Below are 15577 nucleotides of genomic sequence, written 5' to 3' on the forward strand. Positions count from 1 at the left end.
TTTTGGTAAGTAATAAAAGTATTTATATTTCATCAAATTAAACTAATGATTTTATCTAAAAGTATTCAAATTTGAATTAATTTTTATGAAATTAAATTGATAGTTGCAATGATGTTGTGAATATTTTACTCAAGACTTTTGATATATATATATATATATATATATATAATATCCTTCTGTCAAAAATTTGAATTCATTGCATTAAAATTTATATAATATAAAAATAAACTTTTCACATGTTAATATAAACTATAAGTTCGTACCATTTACTGATTCCATATTAAAATTTTTCTAATAATTATTTTATAAAATTTGTACAACGCACGGGTCTAATAAAGTAGTACATATATAAAATTAAATATAAGTGCATTAAATAGTGCTTTAATTGTAAATAGAAACAATCAATTCACATTAATAATATATTTATCAAATAAATAAATAATAAAATATATACGTGTTCTGAAAATATATATACATACATACGAAAATCTATTTTAGTAATTTTTTAAAATAATCATTGGTAGAGAAGTGATTGTATCGTTTGGATATACAAAATAGTCTATATTTGTTAGTTTATTTGAATTTTTTATGTTACGGAAATAGAATACAATTTTTCACTAAATATAATTCTACACATTTACTTTAATTATAATTAATGAATAGATATGAAAATGGATTCAATTTATTAGAATATAATTTATATAAATATCACAGCATTTAAAAGAATTCATGTGGTATATTTTTAAGAACAAAACTATTCTCACATACAAGTAAATATAATTTATTAATGTCATGTAATTGTGAAAATAGTGAAGAATCTTAAATAAACTAAGTATTATCATGCTATATTAAAATTTATATAGTATAAAAAATTTGTATATTATACACATTTGTAAATATAAACTTCACATCAATAAATATTATTAAATTTAATTTCTTATATTATAAATAAATGAAATTTTCTATCATAAATTCATGTTTATCGTCCGTGCAACACACGAATCTAAAAATCTAATGTATCTATATTCTTGTGACATCTATCTATTAGAAAAATTGTTAGAAGTCATCCCATATTACATTTGTAACAAGCCTGGATTGGTTCAAGCGGTTCCAACGCTTATTTCACTAAGCAAGATCTCGGATTCAAGTACTTGCTAATACAGAAAATTCATGCTGTAAAAGTTTTACCTTTTGGTGGACCGACTCGGCTCGACTAGATTAGTTGGGGTTTGATAAGACACAAAATTGTCTTGAACGTTCTGATCTTATTGATGCCAAGGAGATTACACATATACAAATCCACTCTCTTGATAAAAAGGAAACAAGAAGAAACTAATTCTAGGTAAGCACCAAAAGATGCCTAATCTAGGGAGATTACAATGATAAACATATTACAAAGTGTATCCCAAGATACTGTCTTAGAAGATTTAACATATTCCGAACATATCTAGTAATACCCCTACTCAAGTTAAAGTATGAGATTGTCGAAGGAGAAATGTAAAGCGATCTTGACTCAATGCCTTTGTGAATATATTTGCAAACTGCAGCTTGGTTGAAACATGCGTAGTGGCAATGATTCGAGACTGAATGTGTTCACGAATGAAGTGACAGTCTATCTCTATATGCTTGGTCTCTCGTGAAACACAAGATTAGTTGCAATATGCAATGCAACTTGATTGTCACAGAATAGACGTCTAGGATGATCAATCTTGACTCCAAGAGAACTCAAGAAACTCCGCAGCCAAAGTATTTCACTTACAGTAGTAGTCGTAGCTCTACATTCAGCCTTCGCAAACGAGCGAGACACTGTAGTCTATTTCTTGGTCTTCCATGAAACCGGCGATCCTCCAAGTGTAATGAAATATCCTGTAAACGATCTCCTAGTCATAGGACATCCTGCCCAATCTGAGTCGCAATAAGCTACAAGATCCAAAGAGTTGGGTTGTATAAAAATCCCTTTTCTTGGAGATTGCTTTAGATAACGCACAACTCCCTTGGCTGCATCCCAATGAGGTTGATGTGGATCCTGCATAAACTGGGCTAATACTTGCATCGAGTAACTCAAATAAGGTCTTGTAATTGTCAAATAAATCAATCGACAAATAAGACGCCTATGTCTGCTTGTATCTTCAAGACATGGACCTGGATCAATAGAAAGTCCATGATTTTGCTCCATAGGAACATAAGAAGGCCGAGATCCCAGCATACCGCATTTAGTGAGAATATCCAGGGCATACTTCCTTAGACTTAAAAAGAGGCCCGAATTAGTATGAGTCACCTCAATTCCCAAAACATACTTCAGTGGACCAAGATCATTAATTTGGAAGCACTGATGAAGGGACTTCTTAAACGAAGCACAATGAGTAGAGTTGTTGCCGACCACTGTAAGATCATCCACATAAGCAAGAACTCACAGAAAAACCTCTTCCTTCGAATAAATAAATAAGGAGTGATCAGCACCAGATTGATGAAATCCGTATCAACCCAGGCATCAACAAATTTAGAATACCAGTTGCGTGAAGCCTATCGAAGACCATAAAGAGACTTTCGGAGACGACAAGCCACCCCTTCTCGTCATGAAAAGAAACCCGGCTGTAGCCTCATATATACTTCTTCATCTAGATTTTTATGTAAAAAGGTATTCTGTACATCCATTTGATGCATTTCCCACCCCTTCGCCACTGCTACAGTTAATAGAAATTTCATAATGACTAATTTTGCTATAGGAATGAAAGTTTCATGAAAATCAATGCCTTCCACCTAGGTGAATCCTTTGGCAACCAAACATGCCTTATAAGACTCAACACTTCCATTTGTTCGTTGCTTTATTTTGAAAACCCACTTACAGTCTATGGATCGTTTGTCAGGAGCTAAAGTTTCCAATGTCCATGTCTGGTTTAATTCCAAAGCTCGTATTTCTTCTGTCATTGCAGTTCTCCACCAAGAATCACGAACTGCTTCTCGATATGTCTTAGGCTCGATATCCGAATCAATTGCAGCCAGATAAGATAAATCAAAATTAGGAGAATTAGTACGAGCCATATATGTTTCAATAGGATACGGTGTACATGATGATTTCGGTGGAATTTGGGAACAAGGGGGGTAATGGGTGTCGACATGAGTAAGAAATTCCTTATTTTTATTATCCACAAAATCCCTGATATGCTTTGGCGCCAAAATCTCTCGGCCCGACCGTAGCAAAATCACGACTTCCTGGCTCTTCGTAGTCTATTCTTCTGTACCGATCTCAATGTTCTCAATCTGCCAGGCTCGATTAGGTTGTCTTCCGGGCTGGAGACTCTGTGCCTAAACTGGGGTGGACACATCCGACCCACTGGAGCTATTCGGCTGTGGACTGGTTATTGCATCCCGACCAGCCCGTTCCATTGATTCATTGGGCTTGCTTCATTGTGGACTTTCTTATTCTTGTTTCGCCCGTCCATTTCGTCCATTCATCCGTGGGCCGCCTAGAAAAATAGGGCTTTTCCTTCCCTTTCTGGCTCTCCCATTAAAGGACGGGCCCTCCTTTCCTCTTTTAATGTCGGCCTAGTCACGCTTTATTGGCCCTTTTCACTTCCATCCCGAATTCCTTCACCATCATCCCAAATTTCATTCAACTTCCCCTCTCCTTCGACATTCTCCTCGGCCCATGTTTGAAAAAATAAAGGATTTCCCGCGCTCATCTTGGGACGACCAATCTTCTCGTAAGGAAATTCACTTTCACAGAACTGCACATCTGTTGAAACAAAAAACTCTTATTTCTCCAAATCGAACATTCGCCACACTTTCTTCCCATGGGGATAACCTACAAATATGCATCTCCGAGATCTCTCAACAAGTTTATCCTTATCACGTGGTCGATAATGCGCATAACACAGTGAACCAACTACTCGTAGATTCGAATAATTTGGCTTTCTCTGGAAAAGAACCTCATAGGGACTTTTGCCCTTTAGCACTTGCGTCGGCATTATATTGATCAAGTGAGCCGCTATCGCAATACTTTCTCCCTACAAACGTGTTGGAAGAGATGTCTGAAACAATAAGGCTCGTGCAATAAGGATATGTCTATGCTTTCTTTCGACTCTTCCATTTTGCTGCAGTGTGTCCGTATAGGACGTCTGATGTATAATCCCGTTTCGAAAGAAGAAATCCTACAGTTCTCGAGATAGGAATTCTAAACCGTTATCACTTCGAACTACCTGAATAGTTGTTCCAAATTGATTTTTGACTAAATTGCAAAAGCCTATCAAACTCTCTCTTGCTCCAGACTTATCCCTCAACAAATATAACCATAATGCCCGACTATGATCATCCACAATAGTAAAAAATAACTATCTCCAGATAATGTTTTCTCCCCGTAAGAACCCCATAAATCACAATGCACAATATGAAATGATGCAGAAGCTTTATTCGAACTCAAATTGAATTGTGAACGAGTCTGTTTGGCTCGAAGACATACATCACAATTCTTATTCTTCAAATAACTAAAATCAAAATCAATCTCCTTTATTGTAATATCACTGGATGGATGCCCAAGACGTTTATGCCAGATGTCTCTTGAGCCAACTCATAATGCCTAACAAGCCAATGCCGAGGATGCCACCCATTGTAGGTAGTAGACCCCCCCTTTGCAGCTTACCCAATCCAACCGTCCTCTTTGATACGCGGTCCTGTATAAGACATAGCTCGGGTAAGAAAGTTATAAGACAGTCCATATCTTTGCTTAGTTGACCAACTGAGATCAGGTTATAATTGAATGCCGGCACAAATAAAAAATCCTGCAAAATAAACGAATCTCCAAGCTGAACAGTCCCAACACTTGTTACTCAAGTGGAATTCTTATTAGGATAGAGAGGTTGTCATCAATCAATCTCAAATTACTCAGATTATTTCCACATCCTGTCGTATGCCTCGAGGCACCAGTGTCAATTATCCATTATCCTTTCTTGAAAAAAACGAAATCATCATTACTGACAAGTGACTCATTTCGCCCCTCGTGAGCTGCGATCATGTTGAGTAGGGTTTCAAATTGGGCGCCGGACAGACCCGTGAGTGAGCCTCCTGTGCTGGTTGACACCCTCCCTTCATGAACGGCGTTCGCCGTGGCTGTGTGCCCTCCATTCCTGGACTGCCCCGAGAGATTGTTCCTCGCACCGCCTAGAGCTGTGAGTTCATGTGCAACATTGGCTGTCATCATTCGGCCTCCACTCCACTGCCTTGCACTCTGCCTAGATCCCTTCCACTGGGTTTGTGCCATCTTCTTCCCATAGCTTCTCGATTTCTTGCCTCTTTCCTTGCTGCTTCCGTTTGCAGGTTGACCATGGAGAGCCCAATAGGAGCTCTTGACATGGCCTAGTCACCCACGGTGATCGCAGATCGGTTTTCCTTCAGAAGTCCACCTCTGCCTCTGCCAATTCTCACTCAAGTTCCTGGCCGCAAAGGCTCCCAACTCAGTTCCCCCATCAGGCGTGTGTGCTGCGTCTCTAGATCGAGCCATAGCGTGTTGTTTTTCCTCCTCCGAAATCATCAGATAAACCTTACTCATTGTCGATAAGGATTCGATTCTAATGATGTCAGACCACACGCCACAGAACTCATCATCCAATCCCATCAAAAAGTGGTAAATTTTCTTCTTCTCCCTCTAAGCTACATATCGAGTTGTTGCATCACGGGAGCATCCCGATGACTCGAGATAATTTCGAGCTCGTCCCATGGTGTCTTGATGCCCGAGTAATACCTTTGGATAGTCCTGCCTCCTTGCCTTTATAAACTTATGTCTGACTTCAATTGATAGATTCTCATTTTGTTCCCTTGAGAGTATCTCTCCTTGAGATCATCCCAAAGGGTTTTGGCTTTTGTTGCATAGGCCGCACTCGGCTGGAGTTCCTTCTCTAATCCGTTGAATATCTAGGCTAGGATGAGGGAGTGACACATTCCTCAGTTTTCCAGATTGGGGTCTCCTGCTAGTGGCTTTGGCACTTTGCCTTCCACGAATCCCAGCTTTCCCTTCGCCGTGAGTGCGATCTTCATCGCTCTCGACCATGTCAAGTAGTTCTCTCTGCTTAGGAAACAAGAGGTAATCTGTACCCCGTTGAATCCGATGTACTAATCTTGAATGTAGTTGAAGCCTGCATCCCTTTCCCAGAGTCTTCTGCTTTGTCCTCTGTCCTTGCCATCCTTCCTCAAAAATTAATCTCGGGTCTCAGAAGCTTCCATTGAAACCTTACTCTGATACCATGATAATACACAAAATTGTCTTGGAGGTTCTCTGATCTTATTGATGCCAAGGAGATTACATATATACAAATCCACTCTCTTGCTATAGAGGAAACAAGAAGAAACTAATTCTAGGTAAGTATCAAAAGATGCCTAATCTAAGGAGATTACAATAATAAACAGATTACAAAGTGTATCCCGAGTTATTATCTTAGAAAATTTAGCATATCCTGAACATATCTCATAATAGGATTCAATTGAATTTTCAAGTACTAGATTTCACACTTTACAAAAAAAAAAAAACTATTACGAGTCATCCCGTATTATCAATGAAAAGCAAATGTAATTTCGCCAGGTTGTATCAATAAATAAGCAAATAAATATCTTAATATAAGACAAAGAAGTAGCCAATTCGAACTTGATAACTTTCATGGCTATCGTGATCTATCCAATTCGAACTTGATAGCATATATGTCTGTCGTGATCTATCCAATAGGTCAAAGGGAAAACGCCTTTACGCCTTCCAGCCAAAAAATAAAAATAAAAAGACCTTTATGCCCCCTAAATTATGGAGTCGGAGTTCATTTGCCCCCCACCCCCCAAGGGTTAGGATTGAATCTTCCAAAATTACAAAGAATCCTATCTCTTGACAGTATAAATTTCAATGTCTGAATGTAAGTTTTTCCTGAGAAAGTGGTTAAATGGATATCCTCTCTCTCTCTATATATATAAACCGCCAGGCCAGGGGCCTGGTATTCGATTTACCAAAATTCTTAGGATGCAAGCTGGTATTCGATTTTTTTTTTGAAATAATTGCCCCCTTAGCCATGATGTAGGAAAAATATGGAAAAGTCTACGATACAATCGATAAAATTGATTGCATCATACTATCAAATAAATTACTAAATATGTAATTAAAAGTTAAGTATTTTACTCATAAGTGAAGTAAATATACTTTTTCGAAATATATGTGAATATTATTTTAAAATTTTGTGTAATTTACTTCGTAGTATGTGTAATTTCACTTCTTTTGTTAATAATTTACTTCTGTTATTAAGTTTAAATATATAGTAGAAATTGGAATAATTTATTTTGATTGTACGTGCAAGTTATTGTACCTTAGATCTTCCCGAAAAATCCTTCCCCATCGTCACTATCTTCGTTTATTTGGATGCAATTATCACTAGCACTGCCCGTGATGATAAAAATATTATAAAAATAATAAAGTTTGGAAATAAAGGGCAAAAGAAAGAGCAACTAGAGGGTCGAACCCTATGCGACAACCCGATTTGGACGGAATTATCACGGGCCAAAGTTGCGTCTGTCTTTTTTTTTCCCCAGTGTTTCTATGATATCGAGAATTTTAATAAAACTTGACTAATTCTGTTCGAATTGAATTTAGTCGTGAAGAAATGAAATTCTTATGAACCATTTGAATCAAATCTCATTTATTTTAGTGAAAACAAACGCACACAAACAAACAACATTCGTCCAGAATCGCAAACAAACAACAACAGTGAAGTTGAGTCAGCTACAGTTCCATCAATTCTAAATCTTACTTGGGTTTCGTTGTTTTTCTTGGATATGGTTTATGTTTAGGAGATTTGGATGCTCAGATCGCGCAGCTTCAGCAGCTGTCACCAGCAGGCCCTAGTCCTCACTCCTGAGCTCTCCCTCTCTACTCACAGATGCTGGCACCATCCACCCTGCGAGGTCGTCAACGGCCTTAGTGGTCACCAGCGACCTCGTGGTGGTAGGTGTTGGTTGGCAGCGGGATTAGCAGTGCAGAAGAGGTGGATCGGGTTATGTCATAGAGGGTTCGACTCTGTGAGTGCTTGAATTTTTATTATTCTTATAATATTTCTATTGAGTCAATCGAGTCATGTGCAATGCACATTATAATTGTAATGGAAATACTAACGATAGAAGGTACATCTTCCCCTAATCATGGTTGAGAGTGCAGATGTTCCCAAAAAATAAACTAGAGGATAACCAACGTGGATTGGTTCAAAGCGTTTTGACATTTATTCTGGTTAATGTATAAAATCCATCATGAGAGAGTTTTGCCTCTTAGTGGACCGACTCAGCTCAATTAGATTAGTCGGGACCCAATTAGGCTTTCGAAAATCATGGTTCATACCGAAAAAAAAACTAGAGGGTAAAAGGACCCGATTTGCATAATTTAGGGGGCAAAAGGGGTATTTCATTCCTATATATTAAAAAGAAATTTTCATAGCGTTTAATAACGAAATTAAGTTTAATTTAATTTGATTTAGTTTGATTTGAGGAAATGAAGACAAAAGTACTTGGGAAAAGTATGTGAGAGAATTTGAAAAACAAAATAAAAAATTAATGATTGTTTTGTTGAATTGAGGAAAAAATGTTTAATAGTTGAGAAAATTTAATATTAAAAAATTAAATGTAATAATAGATAAGAAAAAATATGAGAGAATTTGAAAAAATAAAATAAAAAGTAATTATTGTATCATTGAATTGACTAAAAAGTAAAATAAAGTTAATTTAAATTAAATTTGATTTTGTTACTAAAAGATATATAGAATTGGTATAAAACTCACAAATATAATGGTGTGGGGATTGTTCTTATTTATAGATCAGGATTACAACCAATATAGAAACATAATATTACATAATAATTAATATCCCATAAATATAAAAGAGTTTTAATAATCTTCTAGATCATATCAATCAATATCCTCGATTCTCTCCAATACTCCCTCACAAGCACAACTGAATATATAGGACGTTAAGCTTGAATTTGTTCCGAGTAAACCATGCTGTGAAGAGAAGCTGATGAAATCAAAATGCTAGATCGGTGGAAATCTAATTTGAAGTGATGACTTGCATTACTTCTCAGTAAGCGAAACGGTTCCTGAAATAGAGAAGATGAAAATGTGACCGGAACTTGATTGGTATGGGCCGGTTCATTGTGACTTGAAGGAGATGTTGAAAGAAAAATGAGAAGGGACACCGTTGAGAGGGAGCTCAAGATGATAAGATCGTGGCTAGATCTTGGGAGTAGCAGTACGAGTGGCCTACAAGAAGGGAAAAAAAAGAACTTTGTTCGCAGTGAGAGATTAATGAGGAGCATAACTCAACTCAATTCAAGAGAGGAGATACAAAACTAGGTCTTGACACAGAGAAGGCCACACTGATGAGTTTATTGAGAAAGAGAGTAAACAAAGATGACCACAGAATGAGAGAGCGACTTGGAAGGAGAGGATGGCCCTAAAAGAGGGCTAAGACCACTAGAGTAAGTGAAAAATAATAGAGCCTTTGAAATGTGCTTGTGTAAGGAGGAAAAGGAGGAAAAAAGCACGCGAGCTTGCTATTGAATCAAAGAGGTTTTGGAGAATTGGGATGTCGGAAGAGCCTTGATTGCCATGAGAGAATTTGGGTAGAATGAAAATGTAGTGTTGAGCAAAATTGAGGTTGGTGGGAGTTTCAGTCAGTACTAAGGTTGTCTCGCTCTGATACCATAAAAGATATAGAAAATTAGTATAAAACCTACACGTATAATTGTGCAGAAATTGTTCTTATTTATAGATAATGATTACAACTAATATAGAAACATAATATTACATAATAATTAACATTCCATAAATATAAAAGATTTTTCATGATTTCCTACGTTATATCAATCCATATGATTGATTTCTTCAATAGTTACCAAACAAAATTTTTGTATTTCCAGCTAATCTCTCCATTCTCTCCCCCATACCAGGCGGCGAGTAATTTACATATTCTTGATTATAACATTTCGTCTGCCACTACGTCCCATATGGCATGACCAATTGACGCATGTAACCACTCCCCTATTATAAAAAGGGCAGCACAACAGCCGTTTTAATCACTTTCTCTCGGATCATTTTCCCTCATCAAACTACTCTCTCTGCGTCTCTCTCAAGTTTATATTATCAATGGCGCAGAAGCTGAGGCTTCACGGGATACCGATGTCATCATGTGCTGCGAGGTCGATGATATGTCTCCACGAGAAGGGAGTCGAGTTCGAACTCGTCCTCGTCGATTTCTTCGTCGCCGTCGAACACAAACAGCCTCCCTTCCTCTCCAAAAACGTAAGCGTGTACATCTAAACCTATTGTATTCAGACGTGTCCAGTTCTCGAAACATGTTTTCTTGCATGAACCGGGATGCCGCAACGTGTTTTAAGCTCGATTTATCGCGCTGTAAGTCGGCAAGAATTTTGGAGTACGGTTCTTGACTTCCTGGCTCCATAGGCTCGTGGGATAGCTCAGTCAGAAGTTAATTTTTCACATCGTTTTATAATACCTTAGGATTGATTTTTTTTTTTCCACAACGGTAGGTCTAACATATCTTGCGTTAAGTTTCTGCTGGAAAAAGAACAGAAATTGAATATCTATCGAAATTTTCGTGTATATCTCACTGTCAATTTACGTGTGTGCACTGTGCAGCCGTTTGGCCAAATCCCAGTGCTAGAGGATGGGAACTTAACTCTATTTGGTAAGTTTACGGGTTTCCTTTTCTCGTCCCACTGAATTATTGAGCAGATGATCAAATTCCATAAAAAAAAATAAAAAAACGGATGAAAAATGTAACAGTCCCGGGGCCGGAACATTCCGATGCTCCCAGGATCATTGGACTGGAGGATAACCCTCTGCTATGGAATATTCATCCAACAGTTTCAGGGCCTGGGCGACGGGTCGTCCGACCCTGGGACTCAAGAGGCTCCCTAAAACCAAAGTTTTTAATAAGTTTTTGGAAAAACAAAGAAGAAAAATATTAATTATAGTGAGTGCAGTTAGGTGAGATTTCTTTATCACTCTGTGATGTGATTTCAGGTGCATCCATAATTCCCACTTTTGTCGTCTACTTTTGTCATATGATGATTTTATTGATCCTACAAGTGATTAAGCTCATGTCGACCTTAAAATCTTGAGCCGATAAGATGGTCGGCCTGATTGTCTTTTATATATATATATCTAGGAAACGCTTTTCAAATTTTTGATATGAGTTAACTCAATACTCTTAACCGCCAACAGTAATTTAGATAACAATTATTGCAAGATATATGACTTTTAGACCCCTTTTCATAATTTCTCTTTTTTTTTTCTTAGCTAAGTAACCCTTTTCATAATTTCTATAATAGTCTCATATAGTATAGTAGGAATATAGACCCTTTCATTAATTTGCCTTTCCTTCCTACATTGATTAATTTCGTGGGACTGAACGGTCAGTCAACGATGTGATTCATAAACTTCGTCAAACCATTTAACTTTACATATATCTTTAAAGCAAAAAGAAAATGGCATAATTGAGATGCGCTTACATTACTCGATGGCTTCTTTGGACCAGAATCCCGGGCAATAAATGAATACGTCTCGAACAAGTTCAAGGACCAGGGCACCGATCTCATCCGCCACGATAGTTTGGAGGAGTCGGCCTTGGTCAAGGTCTGGGCAGAGGTGGAGTCCCACCAGTTCCATCCGGCAATTTACCCAATATTCTACCAGCACTTGCTCGCCCCACTGTATGGCAAGTCGTCCAACCAGGCCATCATCGACGAGCATCTGGAGAAGCTCCGGATGGTGCTCGATGTCTACGAGGACAGGCTAGGCCAGACCAAGTACTTGGCGGGGGACTTCTATAGCTTGGCTGATCTCCACCACATGCCTATGATGTTCTACTTCATGAAGACCCCGTGGGGCCATGTGGTCAATGAGAGGCCCCGGGTTAAGGCCTGGTGGGAGGACATTTCCTCTAGGGATGCCTTTAAGAAGGTGGCTGGGGGCATGACAATAGGGGATAAATAAGAAATTGCAGGTCAATAGATAAAAAGAAAAAGAAAAATAATTATGTGAAACTGAAGGTGATGTGGCTATTATGAGATATTGTCGTTTTGGAATAATGTTCAACCTCTCTGTCTCTCAATAACAAAATAATTTTTTAACAAATGATCAGTTTTTAGTTGATAAAAAGTTACCATTAACAATTAAAATATATTTTAATCATATATATACTTAGCTGCCGATTTATTTAGTTATTAAGCTGTTATAATTGAAATAAAATCAAATTATTTTAGCTTATATAAACTTTAATAACTATATTTTGTTCTTTAATAACTAAAATTATAGTTGCTAGAGTTTATCAGTTGCTTAATGAATTTTTTAACAATTACATTTTTCACTTTACTAAGAGGTAAAATGTAATTGCTATAGCCTATAGTTACACATTAGTTGCCACGTAACTAAATATATGTTTGATTGAAAAATATTTTAGTTGTTAAAAGTGACTTTTTAGCAATTAAAATTGATTAATTAGTTGCTAATAAATTACTTTGTTGTAGTGGATCTCTCTCTGTTTTTTTTTTCGGTTACAAGAGAGGACTACACACTTATTATAACAAAATGAAAATCCTAATTAGTTCATAAAGAGACGTGAATAATCTCATTGATTATCAAGTGAGAACGTACGCTGGTATACTAAATCCGTTTTGATCATGTTCAACTACTCTCATATTGTGTCTGAGTTTGTATGGATCGTATTCCATGTTGCTCACTAGTTCTGGCTTGCAAGTTTATCCTAGGAAACAGTGGCACATGGCTCTCAGTATAATTAATACTCGATTGTTTTTTTATTTTTTATTTCAAATCTATATTTTATACAATCAATGATGTTTCGTTTTGTCCGATTAATTTTCACATCTCAGGAGAACAGCAAGTCCAGTAACACAGGTCATGTAAGTAGTCTAATGTGAAGTATTTTCTCGCATAATTTTGCAGTTACTTGGATTTTAGTATTTATCAAGCATAATAAGATATAATTGAATTTTGACCATCACAATGCACGTTCCATTCAACTAACATCTGTTCTATGTTCATGTTTATCTGTATTTTGGCTGATGTGTCAGCGAAAATGCATTGACCTTTACGCTTCAAATAAGTCATTGCCATGGTAGAATTAAGAGTAAATAGGTAATTTGATCCTGACTTTTGATAGTCCTGTCAATTTGATCCCTGGCTTATTTGTTTTATCAATTTGGTCCTTCACTTTTTGAAATTACATCAAATAGGTCCTTCAAACATCAATTAGGTCTCTCTCTTTTCCATTTTGAATCAATTCAGTCCATAAAGATCATATAGTACATCGAATAAGTCACAATAACATCAAGTGAGTCGCTCTAGTTTGGATTGGCATCATTGGTTTAACGATGTCTACTTGTTGTTAAGTTTTGAGGGACGAATTTGATGTGCTAGTGCTAGTTCATCATCTGATATAATATTATTATAGATTTGGATATGTGTTATATCAGATAGGTCCCTCAGATCAGTATATTTTTCATTTTCCTTTTTCACTCCAAAAGAAATAAAAAAAAAAAAAAACGAAGAAGAACAGTAGGGGGCTCCGGAACCCTTTGGCGACCTAGAAACAAGGAAAGCTTAGGAGGGGCTCCCCTGCCGGGAACGAGGGGGAGCTTGGGTGAGGGCTCCCCACTCTGTCCCTCTCTTTCGAAAAGAGCGGGGCACCCCCTCAAAGAAAAAAAAGAAGAAGAAGAAGAAGAAAAAAACAAGGGAGCCCTACCCGAGCTCCCCTTCGTTCCCTTGAATTGAGGGGAGCTCGAGAGGGGCTCCACCACTAGTGACCTCCCATTAGGCGAGGTCGCTAGAGGGTATTGAGCCCTCCGACGACCTCATCTCCGAGGAGGTCGTGGGTAGGGGCCCCCCTATAGGAGCTCCCCCACTGGCCTTCTTCTTCTCATTTTTTTTGGTGTAAAAGGGGAAAATAGAAAAAGAAAATGAAGAAAGACTTATTTGATGTAACATTGTACCAAACTAATATAACAATGATAGCTAATTTAACGACGTCAACACCTACAGTTAATAGAATGCCATGGAGGACTAAATGATGTGACAAATGACCAAATTGATATAACTAGGGGACCAAATTGATGCAATTTTTTAAAGTAAGGGATCCAACTGATGTAATAAGGATCAAATTGGTGCAATTTTGTTAAGTAAGGGACCTAAATGATATAATAAGGACCAAACTGATGTAAATTGATAAACTTAGGACCAAATTGATATAACTATCGAATGTCAGAGATCAAATTACCTATTAACTCTAAATTTAAATAGGTCACATGCGCAATAATAAATGTATTTTTTGGAACCCTATACTAGTGCCCTTCCCAGGAGAGCTCACGGTCCAAATTAGTTTAAATTAGCCCCGGTGTTTTTTTTTTCGCGTCATTTGATATCTGGAAGTTTAATAGCCCCGAATAATTCAAGTTCGAACTAGATTAACCTATTAAGGATAAAAGCTCTTCCAAGCGGGTGTTGCTAAGAAATGGGCTTACGATAAGCTGTTGGAGGGCCTGGACCTATACTCATTGGGCCAATACTATCTTATCCTTGATATTGGGAGGGCCCATAATGTCAAATGAAGATCATTAATGTGAGAGTGAAAATGAAGACCATCAATGCGAAAAAAAAAAGGAAAATTCTGATATATGATTAATTAATTGTTCTTTTATAGTTTCAATTGATGTATTAAATGTGTTCGTTTTAACACATTTTGTATCATTTTTCTTGATAGTTATATTTGATGTATGGGAAGTATGACTTGCTTCTTAAAGAATAATAAAACTTTCAAGAGTTAATTTAAATTTCAACAATAATTTCTTAATAAACTTAAAATAATTTTGAACTGTTAAGTATTTTTTGTAAACTACTAGTATAGCACGTGCAATTGTTTCTTATTTAACTACTTTAAGAACACTCGTTCTTTCCCAGTTATCATCTTTGAATACGATGCAATTTCATGTATATTTTTTTTGTGTAGGCAATATCATATATATTCAATACTCATAATTTCTATCCCTCTATATAAAAAGTCATCCGTCCGTACGAATTATTATCCCACTCTTTTTTTTTCCCGTAATGTTTTATTACCGATTGGTGGATCCAGAGCAGCCAAACATATATTTACACCAAATATTTGGAGCTGAGCTAACCAAAGGATGAAGTGAACAGAGTCCCCCTTACAATTAGCAGCACAGCAAATAATTGCCATATCTTCTTCAGTTTGGTCCTAGCATTGTTGCGAATTTGGCTTGGCAATTGGTCTCAATGAGTATGTATTAAGACTTCTTTTTCTATTTATTTATTTATTTATTTATTTTTAAGTCAAATGAAATGAAATATCCTTGGTATCATGAGCTAAAGCTCTCGATTACTCAGCTATGAGTAACCTCTTTATACTGTTAACGATTATAATAATGGGATTAGAGTTTAGATAACTTTTACCTTATTTATCTTCTATCTCGACGCTTTATTTTTCTTGATAGTCTGTAACGCTATTCATA

At 36.8% G+C, this 15577-nt stretch overlaps 1 protein-coding gene and 2 long non-coding RNA genes across 3 annotated transcripts; 2 read left to right on the forward strand and 1 right to left on the reverse strand.

The window, feature by feature from the left end:
* Positions 1–4388: 4388 nt before the first annotated feature.
* LOC116215963 lies at positions 4389–5113 on the reverse strand. The gene is made up of 2 exons (XR_004158595.1): positions 4976–5113; positions 4389–4670 (listed from the first exon to the last, which is right to left on the reverse strand). It is a non-coding gene; the product is annotated as an uncharacterized LOC116215963 (long non-coding RNA).
* Positions 5114–5131: 18 nt separating this feature from the next.
* Positions 5132–8243, forward strand: LOC116215962. The gene is made up of 2 exons (XR_004158594.1): positions 5132–5620; positions 7816–8243. It is a non-coding gene; the product is annotated as an uncharacterized LOC116215962 (long non-coding RNA).
* A 1671-nt stretch (positions 8244–9914) lies between these two features.
* On the forward strand, positions 9915–12128 carry LOC116215961 (glutathione S-transferase F13-like). Its single transcript, XM_031551807.1, has 3 exons — positions 9915–10310; positions 10668–10716; positions 11569–12128. Exons 1-3 carry the CDS (start codon positions 10155–10157, stop codon positions 12024–12026), a joined length of 663 nt encoding a protein of 220 aa, XP_031407667.1. The 5' UTR covers positions 9915–10154; the 3' UTR covers positions 12027–12128.
* The last annotated feature ends 3449 nt before the right edge of the window (positions 12129–15577 follow it).

The sequence above is a fragment of the Punica granatum genome, chromosome 8 (assembly GCF_007655135.1).
Source record: "Punica granatum isolate Tunisia-2019 chromosome 8, ASM765513v2, whole genome shotgun sequence".
Classification (NCBI taxonomy): domain Eukaryota; kingdom Viridiplantae; phylum Streptophyta; class Magnoliopsida; order Myrtales; family Lythraceae; genus Punica; species Punica granatum.

Coding starts and splice junctions, on each gene's coding strand:
- LOC116215961 (XM_031551807.1), top strand. CDS start 10,155: ATGGCGCAGAAGCTGAGGCTTCACGGGATACCGATGTCATCATGTGCT. Junction 10,311..10,667: donor CTCCCTTCCTCTCCAAAAAC/GTAAGCGTGTAC, acceptor TGCACTGTGCAG/CCGTTTGGCCAAATCCCAGT. Junction 10,717..11,568: donor TGGGAACTTAACTCTATTTG/GTAAGTTTACGG, acceptor TCTTTGGACCAG/AATCCCGGGCAATAAATGAA.